The 20835-nt window shown below is 41.0% G+C and overlaps 1 protein-coding gene across 2 annotated transcripts in view; it reads left to right on the top strand.

The window, feature by feature from the left end:
- Nucleotides 1–403: 403 nt before the first annotated feature.
- The window catches only part of RAPGEF4 (Rap guanine nucleotide exchange factor 4), a 344824-nt gene continuing 324392 nt past the window's right edge, over nucleotides 404–20835 (top strand). The window contains exon 1 of one of the 2 annotated variants that reach the window (XM_049773530.1): nucleotides 404–604. In XM_049773530.1, coding sequence (XP_049629487.1) covers nucleotides 540–604 — 65 coding nt within the window. In that variant the 5' untranslated portion in view covers nucleotides 404–539. The remainder of the gene's footprint in view (nucleotides 605–20835) is intronic. The other variant, XM_049773531.1, reaches the window with a different exon arrangement.

Genomic DNA, 20835 nt, shown 5'->3' with positions numbered 1-20835 from the left:
CAGATCTCTGGACGGTCGCCTGCCATTCACACCCCCTTTAAGTGTGTGTGTGTGTGGGGGGGGGGGTGTCCAGGAAAGGTGAGCAGGAAGCCTCCCTAGAATCCTGACAACCCAGGGATTGGGTTGGGTAGACGAAAGGGTTTCTAGGGCAACCACCAGGCAGCAGCCATTTTAGCAGCACTGGAACAAATCGACAGACAGACGCACCCCACCCCTCTCCCGGCTGTACTCCCACTCCCCTGCAACCTGCTGAGGCCGCGAGGGGCGGGGTGCAGCCCGGGCTCCCCAGCACGCACGGCCGCCACCTGCGGCAGGTGCCCTCCCCGCGGCGGACCCCGCGCGTCCCCGCCCCTTCGCCCGTCCGCCTGCCCGCCCCGGGCGCCGCACTGCAGCGTCTGGGCTCCGGGGAGGGAGGGCGGATCGCAGCCGCCGCCGCTGCGCAGGGCTCGGGGCGGCCGGGTCCGCGAGGCGGAGGCGGAGGCGGAGCCGGCTCCAGCGCGGGAGGTGGCACCGCCGGGCCCCGCGCCTCTCTGCCCACCATGGTCGCTGCACACGCCGCCCATTCCTCGTCCTCTGCCGAGTGGATCGCCTGCCTGGATAAAAGGTAGCTCGGCCCCGGTACCCCCTGCAGGCCCGCCCCCCCCCCCGGTACCCCATTCCCCTGGTGCCCGCAGTGGGGCGTGCCACCCCAAGACGCCGACGCAGTCCAGCACCTGGGCTGCAGGCTGCGGGCTGCGGATTGAGGGTTCCCGCGCCTGGGAGGGAGTGGGCTTGGTGCCGCGCGTCCCGGGCCAAGGGTCACCGCATGCCACCCTCCTTGCTTTTTGGGTCTCCACCTGCATGAGGTTTTTAAGGTGTAGGGGCGAGATGGGGTACCGAGGCACCTGCTTGGTCAGCCCCTTCACCCCTCCTGGTCCCCCAGGTTCAGCACTCTGGTGGGGATAAGGTGATGTCAGAGCATCACTCACGGTACAGATGCCTGCCTTCTACCTGGCATGGTCCATCATTGGGGGTGGGGGGGTGCAAGTCATTTAAGTTTTGTGCAGGGGTGTGTGGGGGAAAGGCCGGGGCAGAGTGTTCCCCAAAGCAAAGCCTGAGCGACACAGTGCCTCTCTGTCCAAAGTCTTGGGTGAAATCCTGAGCGTATGTCCCTCCCTGGCTAGCTCAGGGGCTGTTATGTTAGAAAGGTCACGCTGGAGACTGCTTGGGTCTCTGTACCTGCTTCTTGGGAAAAGCCCCATTCTTTGAACCCAAAAGGAAATCAATCCACAGAGCATCGTGGCCTCAGTTGTCTGGAAGGAGGGCGCTGTGTGCACCAGCGGACTGCAAGTGTTTGCAGGCTCTGACAGCATAATGTTCTGTTTGTCCAGATTGTGGGTTTAGCCGTAAATAGTACCCATTATGCTCGAGAATATAGTTGATTACCCTGATTAAAAGGTGATGCATCTGAACTTGGAAGAAGGCAACATGAAATCTTGAGGAAGACAAGAAGGCAGTGCCCAAGACTTTCCGAGTTTGAAAAGAAGGACAGTGAATCACTCTTTGCCAGACATCTCTGCCTTGGTGTGAAATAGTTTGCACTCTGCCATTTTGATTTTTCTCTTACAATTAGCAGATTCGTAACTAGCCTAAACTCGAAAGTCTTAAATTTGGAACGCTTTGCATACTTTTTACTATTATAGGCCTTTATTGGATTAAGACATGAATTTGAGAAAAACTAAATGTGGCCTATCAGAAAAACTAATGCATCTGGGACATAAATTTTAAGTAGCAAGATTTATTTTGTCAGGCAGCACTCTATTTCCGTCTAAAATGATACCACTAATATTAGGAGAGTTGCTTGTAATAAATAGTAAGAGCATTGAAGTGATGTTTAAGTCATACCAAATTGTGTAGAGGAACTGAGAGCACATTTAAGGGAAGAGCCTGCTAATGTGGTAAGTCATCTAAATTTAATAGTTTAGGAAAAGATGACTTACAAAAGAAGAGAAAATCAGGCTCTTGTACTTAGCCTATAAATAGTAGCATCTCCTCATGAGTGAAATTGTAAGAGAATAGATTGCATATTTCTATTTGTGGAAATGTATGGCACGCCAATTTTGAACAGTCAGTAATTCATTGGACGCTCTTTAGTTAGAAAGTGCTGATGGCAAAATCATAGCACTGTACAACACCAGTGGATCTGTTTGATTGTCTTTTCATAATATGTTTCTGGCCAAATGATTGTATTTGGAATAGATTTGTGGAACATAGTGCCACAATCTAATGCCACCATTCATAATGGGGATGAATGTACCAAGAAAAATTAAAAAACCTCCACAAATACGAAGATATTTTGGGGCTGCAATGGAAGAACAGAGAAGAACTCTGATCTTGGCTTTGTCTTTTCTAATCTTCTGGGTGCTAAAAAAGTAAGGCTGGCTGGGGGCCAGGGAGATAGTAGTGGATGGGGTGCTTGCCTTGCATGCTACAGAGTCTGGTTTGATTCCTTAGCACCCCATAAGCTCCCTCAAGTCTGCCAGTAGTGATCCTGATCACCTCAAGGTATGGCCTGAAAAGCCCCCTCCAAAAAAAATAGCAAGACTGGAATGATCTTTCTTATTACTGAGACAAATGAACTACATTAAAAATAAAGGTTGTAAAAAGTAACTTGAAAACCATGAGGTGCCATGTAGGTATTTCATAGGATTACAAGAACCTGAAAATTTTCAGTGTTGGTGCCAGTCAGAATCCCTTCTAGTCCTATTGGAAGAGGTTTTCAGGGTATTTGTTAGGAAATTGCATTTTAGACCATTGTAGTTTTTCAGGAGAAATGAATGAAAGTTATCTGGAAAGATCCTGGAACACTGACCCTGATGTTTTTTCAGAAATACAATCTTGATATCCTATTCCAGGCCCTGTTCAGGGCTTTGGGGGTTGCAGCAACTATAAAAAGAGAGTTGTTTGTTGACTTGATGAGTGGAGGTGGAATAGCTATGTAAACAGTCAACCGAAGTGCATGGCATGGGTCAGTACCTTAATGAAAATGTGTGCAGTGTTCTAGGAGTGCAAGAGAAAGAGCCTTCAGCCTACCTTGTGGCTACTCTCCCAGGTACTGCCTGGATTTTGGGAGGTTGAGGAGAATTTCATTAGAGGGTTGGGAGAGGGGATGACAAGCAGAGGGCACAGCATGGGCAAAGACACACTCGTGTGGCTTATGAAACACACACTCACACATGCACACACACACACACACACACTGATTTCTGGTCTCTAGAGATAATATAGTTGGTAGGGCAGTTTCCTTATACATGATTGATCTGGGTTCGATTCCCAGAACCACATATGCCCCCCCACCCCCAAACCTTTCAAGGAGTGATCTAGGAGCAGAGATACAGGAGCACTGCTGGGTGTGGCCCCCAAATAGACAAAAGAACCACAGATTTCTTCTCAGCTGCAAATTATTCCTGTGAGTGACTGGATCTGGAATCTGGAATATAGAAATATATGTGCTCTTTTCATAAAATGTTTGCTTCTGAGCATGTTTAAGCACACAAGCACACACACATACACACACAGAGTGAGCGAGAGAAAGTGAGAGAGAGGGAGGTAGAGAGGGAGAGAGAGAGAGAGAGAGAGAGAGAGAGAGAGAGAGAGAGAGAGAGAGAGAGAGAGAGAGAGAGAGAGATTTACACAAAGTCCCATGCACCTTTAGGGGATATGGTGTTGGAACCTTTTCACATCTGGGATATGGAGTTCAGATCTGCCTTGTGCAAGGGATAACCAATAGTGATAGAAAATAAGGGGTTGGGGGGTCCCAGGGAAAGTTAAAATATGAAGTTGGTAGGCATGAAAAAGTATGTAAAAAATGGAAGCAAACTATACAGTGTGAATTAAGATTTTAGAAATGTTTGCTAAACTATAGATTGACATTGCTCCTGAAAAGTCCTGAAGAGAGGAGCAGAGACTTAAACTATGGATTTGATTAGGAAAAAATCTAAAGATTTTCATGTAGTAAGTATGCAAGATTTTAAACTATGACATTGAAGATGAGAGAGTAAGTACTAATCTTAAAATTAGAAATTTAAAGAACATTTGGATGAATAAACAGACTTTGAAAAACAATCTAAGCGCAGTTCAAGCAAAACAGACTTATTACTGTCTCATTGATCATACACTTTCATTTCTGAGCAGGGATCATAACATAATACCTACATAGAAATCATAGAAATTGTCCTTTGTACTTGTTGAGTCTTCTCTAGCATTTTCCAGATATACTGATGGTTCAGTGGTCAGGTGCTGATAGAGCTTTATCTATTGAAGTGGTACTAAGATCACCAGAGCCACCAAGAAAGGGGTATGGGATGCATGTGATTAGAGACAGAACTCTGGGTCTTGTGAAGTCTGTACCCTTGAACCCTGAGATATCTCCCTGGCCCCAAAATGTTGACCATTGGTTACTTTTGCTTGTTTTCTACTCACCTGTTTGAGAACCTTTCTAGCTCATAATTCTCACGCTTGCTAAGGAAGCATTATGAAGGGTTTACATGCATTCATTTCTGTATTGCTAATCCATAGCTGGCATGTATGAATTATGTATGTATGTATGTATTATGAACTAGAGATGGAAAACTATGATCAGTTTTCTAGATTGGGCCATGGACTTATGCCTCCTGAGCTCAGAAAGTCTGGTTTGGGGGCCACATCTGGCAGTGCTCAGGGCAGACTCATGGCAGTGGCCAGGGAACTCTGGGGTGCTGAGGATTGAATTTGAGCCAGACACATGAAAGGTGAGCAGAGGCTGGAGCAACAATACAGTAGGTGAGGTTCTTCTTTCATGCAGCCCACCCAAGTTTAATCTCTGGTACTATATGCAGTTCCTGAACCCTGTCAAGAGTAATCCCTGAGCACAGATACAGTCAGAATAAGCCCTGAACAATGCCAGATGTGGTCCAAAAGGCAAGTGCCTCATTCAGTCTTTCTGGTTCCAACAAGGGCTTATTTTTGGTTTGGGGTTCATACCTGACAGTGCTCAGGTATGCTCAGGTATGCTTAGGTATACGCAGGTACTTCTTGCTTTACAATCAGAATTACTCCTGGTGGTGCTTAAGGTTCATATGGGGTACCAAATATCAAACCAGTCTTGGCAGTGTGCAAGGTAAAGCTCTATCCACTGTCCTATTGCTTCTGCCCCAAGAATTATGTTTAAAGCTTTTCACATTTAGAAATAAAAGAAAGGCAATATTTTGTGAGTCATAAAATCTATATTAAATTTGAATTTTCAATATTCCTCAACAAAATTGTATAGAAACTCAGTTACACTCATTTGATTACATCCTGTCTCTGGCTGCTTTCCCTGTATGGTGGCAGAAATGAATAGCTGGCAGGCAGACGGGGGCATTGCAGAGTTCAAGGTCTTTACTTCATAGCCTTTTGAAGAAAGCTTATTTGCCCTGCCCTGTTATAGATGAAAGAATCTAAATGATTGGTAGCAAGGATACTGGAACAGAAAGTAGGAAAACAACTGTGCTCATGTGGGTCAGACAGAGTTCATTTACCATCTTTGGTTTGTGTTCATGTGTAAGAATAGAGGTTCCTAGACATTTGGTTACCACCTTCTTTTCAGAAAGAAAAAAATGCCTCAGTGCCTCCCAGAAAAATCTATCTTTTGTAAGTGAGCAAACAGACAACCACATACTTGTACCTGAGTTTTCTACCACCAATTGTTCTAAGACCCTGTAGGAGCAGGATGGCCACTTTGGGAAATGCTGAGTTAGAGGTGTGGCTTGGAGGAAGTCTATTTTTTTTTTTTTACCATTGGTGATCTTGGGTCAAAACAGACAATGAAGTGACCGAGAAGGAGAGAGGGCAGATTGGTGATATAGTCTGTGCTCTCTCAAAACAGCTGAGAAATTTTAAATGTTATTATATTTTATTTTCCAAAAAAATGCCCTTACACTGTGTCATTGCATCTGATTTAATCTGAAAATAGCCACGGAGTTAGTTGTTTTCATGTGGTTGAATGAGAGTGAAGGAAATCAAGGGAAAAACCAGAATACTTTGAGGCACATATGGTGAGAGAGGATGACTCAAATATCAAAGATGTACTGGGCATGTCCCACCCTGGAGCAGAGAAGATTAGAAAAACTCGGCAGAGCAAAAGTCTGTCACTAGGAAGGCTGGTGTCTTCCCACATGGATCCCAGTGGGTGAGGCAACCCCAGTGGATGCTCTGGAGTTCAGGGCTGGTCTTCCTACCTTGAAATCCTGTGTCAGCACATCAAGAATTCATACATTTTCAGCGCTAGAATCTTAGGGCTTAAACTCTCTGAGACTAGGAATAACTGTTCAAAAGGACAATTGACTAATTTGAAAATGACACCTATAAACACATCCTTTGGCTGATACCTTTCTTTTTCTTTTTTTTTTTTTAGAGGGGGCACACCCGGTGACACTCAGGGGTTACTCCTGGCTATGCGCTCAGAAATCGCTCCTGACTTGGGGGACCATATGGGACTCAGTCTGTCAGCTGATGCTTTTCTTGTCTGGGCAGGCTCAGTGGGAAAATCAGTTGTTATCAGAAACTTCTCTTGGGCAGTTAGAAGAGCAGAGATGCCAGGAGATCAGGACACTTACATCTTATTCTCCATCCAGAGTGACAGAGTCTGGGAATTGGGTGGTAACTGGAGAATATTTGGGAACAATACTGCTCCAGCCAGATAATAGGCGCTTCCATAGCACACTGTCCCACAAAGACATAGTACAAGCCCCCTTCCATGACAATAGCCACATTACCTCTTTTTTTTTAAATTTGATAATTTTTTAGATTTTATTACTCTATTTTATATAGGACAATGATGCAACCAGTATCCCAAACTCACCTCTTCTGGACAGTGATCTCTAAGAAAGGTCTCTCAGAACAATGGGCCAAAGCAAGAAAATGGTTGAGCAGTCTGAAAAATCCCAGCAATGTCTTACATTGAAGATTTGTTTGCTACTGTTCTCTCCACCTGCCTTCTGATAGCATTTTTGTATTTAACTTTGATTATATTTAACTTCATCAGTTGATTAGATTTAGTATGTTAGTAAACTTTTCATATTAGAAATTAAAGACAAATCAAACAGGGGCTGGCGAGGTGGCGCTAGAGATAAGGTGTCTGCCTTGCAAGCGCTAGCCAAGGAAGGACCTCGGTTCGATCCCCCGGCATCCCATATGGTCCCCCCCAAGCCAGGGGCAATTTTCTGAGCACTTATCCAGGAGTAACCCCTGAGCATCAAACGGGTGTGGCCCGAAAAACCAAAAAAAAAAAAAAGACAAACACTTGAAAATAGTCTCTGTGATGATATTACTCTACCATGCATTAGCAGACTTTGTATAAATAAATATGCTTTGGTGGTATTGGAAGATCTTATTTTCAGAGTTAGGAATTATCTAGTCAGTAACTAGATTTTACATTTTATTTACTGAAATCCTCAAGGTACTTAGTGCAAGGTCTTTATTCAATTATCTGGATCATCAGAGCATAAACAGGGGATCCCTCTATTGATACAAAAAGTTGCTATTACAGAAAATACCAAGGGAACCCTATAATGAGTCCTACCTCCAAATCCTGGCTACAGTTGGATGCAGACTGGATAGGAATAAAATAGATTTTCCTTGTGCCCTTTCATCTTCTTGTGCTGTAGCTGTGCATTATCAGCCTATGAAAGCACCTTATCTTTTTTCTCAATTGAATTTTCCCTTATCTCCATTCTTTGCTTCCTACCTTTTCAGCACTTTATTGGATATTTATCTTAGCAACTTTAGAGGCTCATTTTAAGAATTCCATTCTCAGCAGATGATGGATATTAAAGTAAAACTCTCCTTTAAAAATGTCAATGTTTATATGATTAATATTTTTTTGGTATTTATCTTTAGAAGTCCTGACCTGAAATATCTGCAGGAAGAATAAGAGCAACACCACTACTCCTGGGGCTTTTAGAAATCAATTGAGGGCATTATTTAAACCTGGTGTTTAAATGTTAAAGTGAAACCATTTTTGTTTTTGTTTTTGTTTTTGGGTCACACCCAGCGGCGCTCAGTGGTTACTCCTGGTTCTGCACTCAGAAATCACACCTAGCAGGCACGGGGACCATATGGTGGGATTCGAACCACCATCTGTCCTGGATCAGCTGTGTGCAAGGCAAACGCCCTACCACTGTGCTATCTCTCTGCCCCCCTTTTTAAAAGTGAAGTAATTTTAAATGTATATTTTATTTATCTTTTCAGGAAAAGAATATGTGTATTAGGGAGAAAAGAGAGTAAACTGATAAAATGTAAATAGGGTGGGAGTGGGAGTACTAGGTAGATGCTGAAGAAAGGCCTCCTCAATGTGCTGGGTGTGGCCCCAAACTAAAAATAAAAGCCAAACTATTTTGAAGTTGTTTTAAAGTGCTGGAACATGATCTGAATGTTTTATTCTTTTCATTTTATTAGGGTTAGCCTTAGTTTTCTTCAATTTAAAATTATATCATCTATGTTGACTATTATTATCTACTTTTAAAGAATCTTCCAGTCAATGGTGGAGGGAAGTTGACATTAGTGGTATGTTTGCTATTGCAACACTGTATGCCTAAAACTCTTATTATGAGCAACTTTGTAAATTACCACGCCTAAATAATTTTTTTAAAAAAGTATGTTCCAGTCAAATTCTGCCTCTCAAGAATACTTTTATAGGGGTCAAATTCTGCCATGTAAGAGTACTTCTACATGGGTCAAAGCAGTAGCATAGTGGGTAGGATGCTTATTTTATACAAGATTGATCAAGTTTTAGAACCTGTATGGCCCCGGAGACCTGCCAGAAATGATTCTTGGGACAGAGCCAGGCGTAATCCCTGGAATAAACCACACTGTCACTGTGGCCCAATCTCTCAGCCTGACCCCACCCCCAAAAAAGAAAAAAAATGCTACTCCAAAATTGATATGGTGTGAATGTGAATGTTTTTTATTTATTTTTTCTTTGTCTATAGGTCTGTCTATGTGGTGCTCAGGGATTTCTCCTGGTGTTGTGCTCAGGGATCACTAAAAAAATGGGGCTTAAGGGTCCACACTGAGTGTGGATCATACCAGATTGAGCCTGTGCAAGGCAAGCACCCTACTTGTTGTATGATCTCTCTAGCCCCTTAACTTTATTTTAGTTGTTACCAAACCAGAGAACTTATTTCACTATTATTGTTTCATTTCTTTTCTTTTTTTTTTTTTTTTTTTTTGGTTTTTGGGTCACATCTGGCAGCGCTCAGGGGTTACTTCTGGCTCTACGCTCAGAAATCACTCCTGACAGGCTTGGGGGACCATATGGGATGCCGGGATTCGAAACACTGTACTTCTGCATGCAAGGCAAATGCCTTACCTCCATGCTATCTCTACTAGGAATAAATCAGCATAAAACAATACACTTTTTAAATAGTTCTTTCTATATTTTCTTTACTTTTTTCCATTTTGGTTTTGGTGTCGGGGATTGAACCAAGGGCCTCATACTTCTTAAAAGGTAAGTATTCTACCATTGAGCCACACTGCTTAGCCAGGGTTACTTCTAAAACATACTTGAGGATTTAATGTCTTTTAAAATTAGCTTTATAGGATGCTCATTTTCCTAGGTTATTAAAATTTGGAAATATAATCAGTATTGGCTGAAATCTAAATGGAACATATAGCTTAAGGTTTTCTTTGTATTTGGATAATTAAGAACTTAAGATGATTGTTGCTGTTATAAACAAGACTATCCCCTGAAGCTGGAGTGCTAATATAGTATAATTTTCTGTTTCTAGTCCTTCAGACTTGGGATACACATTCATCAATTTTATAGCAGTTAAACATATATATAAGCACGTGCATTTGCCATTGAGTAAACTACATATTTTGGAGTTTTAGTAGTTTTAGGAACTTAGTTTTGATGACACCATTTTTTTTTTGTTTCTTTGTTTTGGGGCCACACCCGGTGACACTCAGGGGTTACTCCTGGTTATGTGCTCAGAAATCACTCCTAGGTTGGGGCACCATATGGGATGCCAGGGGATCGAACCATGGTCTGTCCTAGGTCAGCCACATGCAAGGCAAATACCCTATCACTGTGCCATTGCTTCGGCCCCTACACAGTCGTTTAATATTTATTTGCTACATGATACCTTCCCAAGATTTCTAGATATTTGCCATTCAGTAAAAGTTTGCCTTTTTGGAGCCTGAGAAATGGCATGGAGGCAAGGCATTTGCCTTGCATGCAGAAGGATGGTGGTTCGAGTCCCGGCATTCCATGTGGTCCCCCGAGCCTGCCAGGAGTGATTTCTGAGCGTGGAGCCAGAAGGAACCCCTGAACGTTGCTGGGTATGACCCAAAAACAAACAAAAAAAAGTATGCCTTTTTGACTTTAAGGCTTTGATTTTGGTTGCATAGAGCCTTTTAAAGTTACTTGTTTATATCATCTCATACCGAGATTTCAAGATAATTCTTCAAATAGTCTAAACTTTTTTGTTAATTGATTAAATCCTTTATTCAATATATATTTTCTGAATGTTTATATAGAAAATGCTTTCTAAGTGCTTAAAATTCCCTAGTGAGAAAAATAGAATATTACTGTTCTCATAGAACTTAGACCATAAGTTCGAACTATATGACATATAGTAAATAATGAAAACAAGATAATTACATATGAAGGTAATATGTCATGTAAAAATCTACAACAACAAAGTATGCAATCAGAATATAGTCAGAGTATGGTCATTGGAAATGTGTGATTTAAGCAAAGAGGTAAGAGACCAACTTTTTGGTATATTAACCAAACGTAGGTTTAGTGAAAGAATATCCTGGCAATGTGATCTTCCAGTGCAAAGATTTTGATGAGTTCATTGGATAGCTCAAGAAACGGTAAAAAAAGGAATTATGACTACAGTGAAGTGATCCAAGAATGGGGTAGGAAAGAAAGTTTGACAGAGAATGGAGTTAAAGCATGACAGCATGATACACTTGATAGCTGTTATAAAGACCTTGATTGTTATATGGGAAGTTAAATGGTTTTGAGGAGAGGATTAACCTGACTTACACTTTTAGATGATCACTATGATCTCAGTGTTGAGAAGATGCTTTGGGGAAAGGGATGACAGTAGATGAAGGGAGAATGTATTATGTTAATGTACATATGTGTATGTATATATGTGTATATATTTATGAATAAAATAATTTCATTCATCTTGATGAAAGATGAAGGGCTTAGACCTGAGTGGCAGCAGTGAAGATGATGAGAAGTGGGTTCCATTTTGGAGGTAGAACCACCCAGACTTACTCATTAATTGAATGGAGGAATATGTGGGAAATAGGTACCAAGGATAATTCTAAGAATTTTGTCCTTCAAAATTGGTAAGAGAGGTGGTATCATCTGTTATAATGGATAAAGCTTAAAGATAGGGCAAGATGCTCAGTTTTGAACATGCTGAGGTTGAGATGCCTATTAGATGTTCAATGGGAGATATTAAATCGGAAGTTATATACTTGGAAGAGACTTGAAATGGCCATAAAAATTCAGAAATTAACACATAGGTAATTTTTATAATCATGATAATGAAGAACATAAAGTAATGCAAAATAGAAGAGGATCAAAAATTAATCCTTGCCATTCTCCAAAAAAAAAAAAAAAAAAAGAATGGAGCTAAAGAGGCTACATAAAAGTGATTGAATTTGCACTTCATTTATCATATCTTGCAGATCCAGTGGATCTAATAGATCTTGTAGAGGTACTTGTTCTATTTTTCCTGCCTAGTTAGGAGCTGGGCTGGTTGTAGACTTTGTGATATATAGTGGGATGTTGTGAGAAGACGACAGTATTGAAAACAAAAATAAAATATCTTACACACATTGTATAGGGATAATGCATAGTCTAGGGACTGGGTTTAGATGTGAATGAGATATTTTACCTAATGAGAAAATCTAATAAGGAAAGATGGAAAACCAAGGTGTGGGGGACAGAACATAGGATGACACTAATATAATTGTGAATGTATAGGATGTTGTTTCTCCACCTGCTATGGTGAAAAGAACAGGGAGTCAACATCATTGTGATACTGAGTAGCAAGGAAGCAAACTCTCACAGCTCAGGCATGCAGGTTGCTGTGAAACTCAGAAGTGATATTATTAATAAAGCCAGTGTTGGAAAGTGACTAACAAATAAACAACATATGGCTCATTGGTTTTCTTGTCTCTAGAAACATCTACTCTTATGAGACAGTGTGCCTCTGTAAATGAATTTCCAGCAGGTGCACATTTGCTTTTGATATAGATGACAGTTGTAAAATTTTAACGACCTAATTTACCTAAGCAAAATGCTGTTAAAAGACATAATTTTGTTTCTAATAGACTCAATTCTTCATCCATCTCCAACTAAACATTACTAAACACAAACATAAAGTCCTAAAGATAATATATAAAATAAACCAAATAGAAACAGACTAAATGGTGCAGAGAATGCAGACTGACTGGGAGGCTCTCTATAGGAAGAATGATGTATAGTGGTGAGCCCCTTACATTTTTAAAATTGTTATCGCTATTTTTTTTCTTCATGTTTCTTTTTTTTTTTTTTTTTTTGGTTTTTGGGCCACACCCGGTAACGCTCAGGGGTTACTCCTGGCTATGCGCTCAGAAGTTGCTCCTGGCTTGGGGGACCATATGGGACACCGGGGGATCGAACCGCGGTTCGTCCAAGGCTAGCGCAGGCAAGGCAGGCACCTTACCTTTAGCGCCACCGCCCGGCCCCTTCTTCATGTTTCTTATGATGGATACTAGAGTAGGTGCAAATACCAGTGAACGTAGCAAAACAAATTCCTTGAAAAAACAGGCTTTTCCTAAGGAAAGAGTAAAACTCCTGGTGAACAATACAGAAATGTTCTGAGCACTGCGGCAACTCCCAGCGAGCACTATAACCAGGATATGTATGCAAAAACAATTAAAGGGATAAGACCTCTGGCAACAATACATCAAAATATGCAAGCATCACAACCAAGGATGTGTGAAACCCCCAATCATTACAAGAACACTGACAAAGGGGAAGGAAAGGAGGGAGATGAAAGATCAATTAGTGTTTATCCAAAGGGAAAGAAGAAGATGGGCCTGTTCACTGGGGCAAGTGGCTGCACAACAGTAGATTTTCAGTGATCAATACTTGGAAGTTACTTGTCATGCTACGTGGTTACTTGAAAAAAAAAAAGTACTACAAATATTTTTTTAAAAATCACTTTGAACTCAGCTATCAGTCTCCGCAGAGCCATGTACTCTTTCTAGAAATATGAAAGATGGTAAGGTTCTGGAGACAAATAAATAAATCATCTCTCTCTTCTCTCTCTCTCTCTCTCTCTCTCTCTCTCTCTCTCTCTCTCTCTCTCTCTCTCTCTCTCCTCTCCTCTCCTCTCCTCTCCTCTCCTCTTCTCTCCTCCCCCCCCCACAACTGGCAGTGTTCAGGGGTTACTCCTGGCTCTACACTCAGAAATTGCTCCTGGCAGGCTCGGGGGATGCTGGGAATGGAATCCGGGTCTGTCTCGGGTAGGCCATATGCAAGGCAAATGCCTTACTGCTGTGCTATCTCTCCAGCCCCTTGTTTCCTCCTCTTGATACAAAGCATAAGTGGGGTTCTCAAATGTTAGAGATCTTTAAAATAACCCTGGCAAAATAGTTCAGGTCACTTGCTGCATTGGGTTGAATAGCATTTCAATAATTCATCAGCCATGATACATGACCACAGGAAGCTGAGAAAAAGAAAGAATGTTGGAAAACCCCAAAGAAAAAGGAACCATTGAAAGACTAAATTTATGAAGTTCAGGAGGCATGATATTGAATGAGCTACATTGTCTGCAAAAATAGTAACACAAAATCAATGAATAATGAAACGATAATTCTCAATGCAAGTACCTTCCTGTTTCTACTGGTGCTTTACAAAATATGCTGTGATTCACTCTCCAGTGCACCAGAATCTCATCTTAGAATTTTAAATTCTAAATTTAAATTCTAAAAATTCTACAAGAGTGATGTTAAGTGATGAATATGTTCTGTCTTTCTTTAGTTTCTCTTATATCCAATAACACTTCAATTCTGTTGGATTTAGAACTTTACCTCATCTTAACTGATACATTATCAGGGACACTTTTCCATTAGTTACATTCTCAGTTCTAGAAATTCTTTATTAGTATCTTCTCTATTTCTTTCTTTTCATCCCTCTCTGAAATTTTACATCTAAAGTTCTATGCTTTTATCTTCTTTTTAAGGCATTTAGACCTCTTATTCATTCAGAGAAACCATTATGCTTTCATTCTTTTCCACATGCATTTTTTCTTGCATTTTTAAAAATTTTAATTTTCAAGTTGGCCTTTCTTTGCTTTTCATAGAAGATTCCTTAATATTATTGTTGTTTGTTTTTGGACGACACCTGGAAATGCTCAGATGCTCAAGGAACCATTGGGAGGTTCCTTGAGGAGTGAACTCTGGATTCAAGACACATTCTGTCTGCTGTACATGCTTTTCTATCACTTTAGTTCCAACTCTTTAGTATTTTTTTCAAAGTCAATTTAGGGCCTAAGAATTCCTAGAGGCCAGAAATGGCCCCTTTGAATTTGAGTGTTCAAACTAGCTGTATAGCGTATCTTCTTTCTAGGGTATCAAGCTGAGTAAAGTCAATCAGGAGGAAAGGGATAAATACGGGATGATCTCTCTTATATGTAGAACTTAGAGATAAACACCAAGGTAGCAACAAAGGTCCAGAGACAACATAATGGGAGAAATGATCCACATAATTGGGTTGGGGAGAAGGGGTTGGGAGGAAAGAGTCTTGAGGTCCTTGGGAAAGGTTCAGAGTACTCTTTTTTTTTTTTTTGGTTTTTGGGCCACACCCGGCATTGCTCAGGGGTTACTCCTGGCTGTCTGCTCAGAAATAGCTCCTGGCAGGCATGGGGGACCATATGGGACACTGGGATTCGAACCAACCACCTTTGGTCCTGGATCGGCTGCTTGCAAGGCAAACGCCGCTGTGCTATCTCTCTGGGCCCCAGAGTACACTCTTTTTTTTTTTTTTTTTTGGGGGGGGGTCACACCCGGCGGTGCTCAAGGGTTACTCCTGGCTGTCTGCTCAAAAATAGCTCCTGGCAGGCACGGGGGACCATATGGGACACCGGGATTCGAACCAACCACCTTTGGTCCTGGATCGGCTGCTTGCAAGGCAAACGCCGCTGTGCTATCTCTCCGGGCCCCAGAGTACACTCTTGATGGGTGTGATCAGTCTTCAAATTATCAGCATGAGAAATCATTATTAATTACATTTAAATTTCAATTTAAAAACTGGAATCCTTGATATAAATGTTATTCTACTCATGCTGTCCCATAAATCTTTTTTTCCTTCAATTCTACTTTTTTATGTGTGAATCACCTAGCTGTATTCAGAACTTACTCCTAGTTCTCTGCTTAGTGATCAAGTCTTGGCAGTACTCAGGGTGCTGATGACTGAAATGCTGTCAGCTACAAGAAAGCAAGCTCTGTATTCCTGTACTGTCTCTCTTTCCATATATGTTTCCTTATTTAAAATTATTATTATTAATTTTGGTTTTCTGCTCATGCTCTGGGCTCACTACTGTGAGAGATCTGGGGGCCATATGGAGTGCCAGGGATCAAACCCTGATTGGCTATCTACAAGGCTACACTACCTGCAGGCTTTGTCTCTCCAGCTCCAATTACAACTTTTTTTTTTGGTTTATTTTTTTTTAGTGGTTTCTTTTACCTTATCTTTGAGTTCACCTCAGCAATTTTCTTTCTATTGCCAAGTTCTTCCATTGTCTTTTCAGTTCAACTATTGAATTTTTCTTTTTTTGGGAGGAGTAGGGTCACACCTGGTGGGCTCAGGAGTTACTCCTGGCACTGTGCTCAAAAATTGCTCCTGGTAGGCTCGGGAATGCTGGGATTTGAACCACCATCTGACCAGGATCGGCTGCGTGCAAGGCAAATTCCCTACCACTGTACTATCTCTCCAGCCCCCAATTATTAAATTTGTTAGCTCAGTGATGTTTGGATTTTTCTCATACTTTCCCAGCCCTCATTGGAGTTCTGTTTTATTGATTTTCTTAGTTTACTAAGCATGATTACGATGGTTGCTTTAAATTTCTCATCAGCGACATTAAAAAGTAGAACTGGGTAGTGTGTCCTGAGGTGTGACACTGCCGAGTTGTGACTCCAGGAATAAGCAGGCCTGGCTACACCAAATTTTCAAAGTTGTAAGTGCCTGGGACTGGTGTGTGTTGTGTATGTAAATATTTTGGGGGGTTACTATGTTGCTCACCCTAAACTGATTAGGTGATTGTGCCCTACCCTAGGGTGTGACCTGGCATTCTGCCCCCACCCTAGGGTAGGACCTGATTCTGCTTTCACCATTGGTTGGTATCTGATCCCACCATTGGGTGGGACCTGATTCTGGAGTATAAAAACAGGAGTCTGTGGAAGGCCGGGAGCTTTTTGCTGGCTGGAACTGAATCTGAGTCTTTGGACTTCAGTTTTGTCCATCCGAATAAAGCAAATATTTCCACGAGCCTGATTGTCTGCGAGCTGTTTACCCGCCGTTTCACCTCAGAACCGTGGGCTAGACAGGGTGGCAGACGAGTACACCGAGCTGGAAGAAAAGGGCCTCATTCTCCATCCCACCATCAGTCAACCTCTTCAGGGGCTGAATTGCTACAGTGTGCACTACCTTTGAGCAGACTTCAGTGATGATCAGGTCATCACAGTCACAGTTGCCAAATAGCAGTCTGTGCCAAGTTCCAACAGGTCTGTGCGGTGACTTGGGGTGCATGTTGCCAGTGCTAGGCTCCCTGTGTCCCAAAGGTCTGGGAGCCTGTGACAAAGAATTCTCTCTTGGGTGTCCTGACAGCAGTTTCTACAGACTTGGTTACCCTCAGGGCACCTGTGTATCACTCCAGGTGGAGTAAGATCACTTGGAGTGGTCACTGGGGGTTCAAGGTTGCCTGCATCTGCTATGGTCACACAGGCTAGGCATGCATAGGAGGTAACCAGAGCCTTAAACACAGCCTGTTGCCAGGGCTGAACTAGAGAGCTGGAAGGTAATGTGGATTGCTAATAGCCTTGCTACCTGGTTACATTTTGAGAGGAGGGAGGGAGAAGGGGCTTTAACTGTAGGTGTGAGGCCTTCTTACCCCAAATGGTGAACCAGATAGGAGCAGACTCATTTTTGGTTCAGTTTCAGGCTTAGCCCAGCTTTAGCTTAGAGTGTATAGCATGTGCCTCAGAGCATGAGTTCATTTTCTAAGAAGAGAAATTCAGTGTGACATTGTCCAGCCAATTGGGGACAGCAAGAAGATTGTAGGGTGAAGAGGATTTTAGGGTGGGGCTGAGTATTTGCCACAATTCCCTGCTGCCCCTATAGAATTACCTACTTTAGGGGTCTCTTCCTGACTGCAGATTTTTGCTTCCAACACTCCTCCCTGCCTTTTCTGTGCCATAGAATTATAGGTTGCTACTTGCTGCTCCTAGGAGGGGTTCTCCCTTGGTGAAGGAATTCACAATTCTAATTCACTCAGGAACATTCCTATTTCCTTTTTGGTGGGACCCCAAGCAAGACTGGTTAAGTCCTAGTTTGGGTGTGAGTTTTGTTAGGATCAGGGAAGAACACTCATGCAATTTCTCCCTATTCAATGTCTCACTCACTATTCAGTCTTACTTTTACTTGCTAGTCAGTCAAGTTTTTGTTATTATTTTATTTAGTTCATTTGTTGTTTGTTTTCTCTACATGCCACATATCAATGAACTCATACAGAATATGTCTTTCTCCATCTGATTTATTCCATTACTATAATACACTCTATCCATTCATGTTCTTTCTTTAGAGCTAGTTTCTATTTTCTTGTATGTATCTATCATGTCTTCTTTACTCATTTGTCAGTTCATAGAGATTTAGGTTATTTCCTTTTCTTGGCTATTATATAAATACCACAATAAATATGAAGGTGACTCTAACTTGTTAAATTATTATTTCATTTTTCTATTAAGTCCTCCAAAGTAGAATAACTAGATTCTACAACATTTTTTTCTTTTTCTTTCTTTCTTTTTTTCTTTTTTTTTGGCTTTTTTGGGTTATACTTGGTGACCCTTAGGGGTTACTTTTGTCTATGTGCTCAGAAATCGCTCCTGGTTTGGTGGACCATATGGGTCTGTCCTGGGTCAGCAAGAGCAAGGCAAACGCCATACTGGTGCGCCACGGCTCCGGCCCCATAGATTATATAACATTTCTACTTTTAATTTTTTGAGTTAAATTCTCTTCAACTTTCTGTCTTGTCTCTTGGATAATAAACATTCTCACAGTGTGAAATGCTATCTCATTCTTGTTTTGATTTGCATTTTTCTAGCAAGAGAGTCTGAGCATCTATTCGCGTGACAATGACTATTTGTGTGTTTTCTTTAGAGAAGTCTCTATGAAGAGCCTCTGCTCCCCTTTCAATCTGATCGTTTGTTTTATTATTACCATATATACTCAAGTATAAGCCGAGTTTTTCCCCCCCGGCACAAAATTTGTGCTGAAAAACCTGAACTCGGCTTATACTCAGGTATACAGGTTGTTTGATTCGGTGTGAGTGCATCAAATCAAATGCACGTAGTCTCCAAGTCTCCAGTGTCTTCTGCGGTCTGCAGGAGGGGGCGGTGCTTCAGCTCAGTCCATAAGTTGCAGGTGAGTTGAAGACGTAGGCGGCTGAACTGAACTGTATACCACTGAACTATTTAACCCACAATATTCAATGGCACATTTAATTAAGTAAAAAACCCATTTAAGGCAGTAAAGTCATGTAAATAAATGTTTATAAATCCTGAATCCTTATAATCAGGGGTTTTGGAGTATAAGGATTCAGGATTTTTAACCATTTATTTACAATGCTTTACTGTCTTAAATGGTTTATTTACTTTATTAAAGTTGCCAATGAATACTATGGGTTAATGTGGTATGTTAATGTTATACAGTATGTCAAACAATCATGTGTTGAAAATGTAATCATGTATTCATCTACTTATTTATTTATTTACTGATTCCTCAATTTTTGTAACTGTTTTTGGGTTTATATTTTTATTTTTGAAATTTAGCAGTTGCTGCTGCTTTTTCCTCCTTGGCTTATACTTGAGTTTACTAAGTTTTCCCAGTTTTTAGGGTAAAATTAGGGGGACTGGCTTATACTCGGGTATAGAGGTATTTCTATGTGTCCTTTGTGTGTTTTGGATATCAAATACATGTCAAGTATTGATCTTTTTTTGTCACTGAAGATTGTTTTGTATTTACTGTAGTTTCATGAATGTGGAATCATTCAATTGGTAGACTTTTATGGATAGATCTTTTCACTCAGTATATTTTTTGATGCAGATGATCAAAGTCCTATGTATAGAGAGCCAAATTCCATTACATGGATATAAAGACTTGATTTTTTTAAACATTTGTTGATGGACAGTTAAATTATTTCCAATTTTTGCTTAAAACTACTGATAATTTATGTGTAATTATTTTAGATAACTACCACAGAGAAGTGCAAATATCAAGCACACATATCTAAGCTACTGTTATTTGACCAGGTAAGCTCTTCTGGTCAAGGTGCCCTCTTTACTGCCAGATATTGATTTGGGTAGTAATTTAGGTCCTCTGGAGCATTCATGCCATCAGGCACTTCTATAACAAACTTGTACTAGTTCATTCCTCATCTTCATGAGAAGTGTCTACATGTGTATTACTTTTATCTTCTTTTTTGGTAATTTCGTGCTTTAAGCTTCTTTCCACTGATTGCCCATCCTTTTTCCTTCTCCTGATTTGTGTTATTTGAAAATCATTGCTAGCCAATTTTGAGTCAATTCCTTAAATATTCTTGTACTGCCTATGTTCATAGATGCTTATTTCTAAGCAATTTGAAAAGAAAAAAATAAGTTGCCAATAGGACCCTTTGTAGCCTTCATTTTCTGAGAAAGCAAGAGAGAAGACTGTTCCTTGGGGTTTTACTTTAAGCTTGTTTTTCCTCCCAGGCAACTTTCTCTGAACACTCACCTTCTTCTTGAATTCTGCTAACACATTTTTCTGGGAATCCAATCTGACTCCTTTTGACCTTTAGGCTTCCTGACAATTCTGTTCTGATCTCACAGTAAGATATGTGTCATGGAAAATTCAACTCTTAAGGTGAGGAGATAACTCTGCACTAGGGTTCTTAACCTTGTCTGTGTAAGATTCTGGGCTTCCAACTGCTTGCTATGGGATGGTCCTATCCTGGACCTTCAGTTAGTTCAGCCATGTCTTCTGAGTGCAGTGCACAGGTGGTGTGATCGAATTGTTCCATCAGAATTGTTCCATCAGAATTGTGATCAGAATTGTTCCATCAGGACATGGCTGCTGGGCAAATTTTTTTTAAATCACATTTTCTTCTATAAATTTTACCTTACAGTAAAGTTTTCAAATCATTCTCAGGGAACTGCTTCAAGATGTTTCTTTTCTTTGTGGACTTTTTTTTTTTGAATTGCATCATTCTATTCAAGTCTGCTGTGTACCTAGCAAATTTCTTTTAGGATGTTCATGATTGGCTTTGGGGTATTGTTAGATTCATGGTTTTGCGACATTACAGCTTTGGTGTTTTTTTTTTTTTTTGTCTCCAACTAAGATATAAAAAGGCTTAAGCTTGTTTATTTCTCCTCAGATTTTTAAAAATATCTATGTGGAAAAAACATAAAACATTTTAATTTAATCATTTATTTATTTATTTTTGTTTTGTTTTTGGGCCACACCCGGCAGTGCTCAGGGGCTACTCCTGGCTGTCTGCTCAGAAATAG

This window comes from Suncus etruscus, chromosome 5 (genome assembly GCF_024139225.1).
Source record: "Suncus etruscus isolate mSunEtr1 chromosome 5, mSunEtr1.pri.cur, whole genome shotgun sequence".
Classification (NCBI taxonomy): domain Eukaryota; kingdom Metazoa; phylum Chordata; class Mammalia; order Eulipotyphla; family Soricidae; genus Suncus; species Suncus etruscus.
Note: the sequence above shows the minus strand (reverse complement) of the source record. Positions and strands in the feature narration are given on the sequence as shown.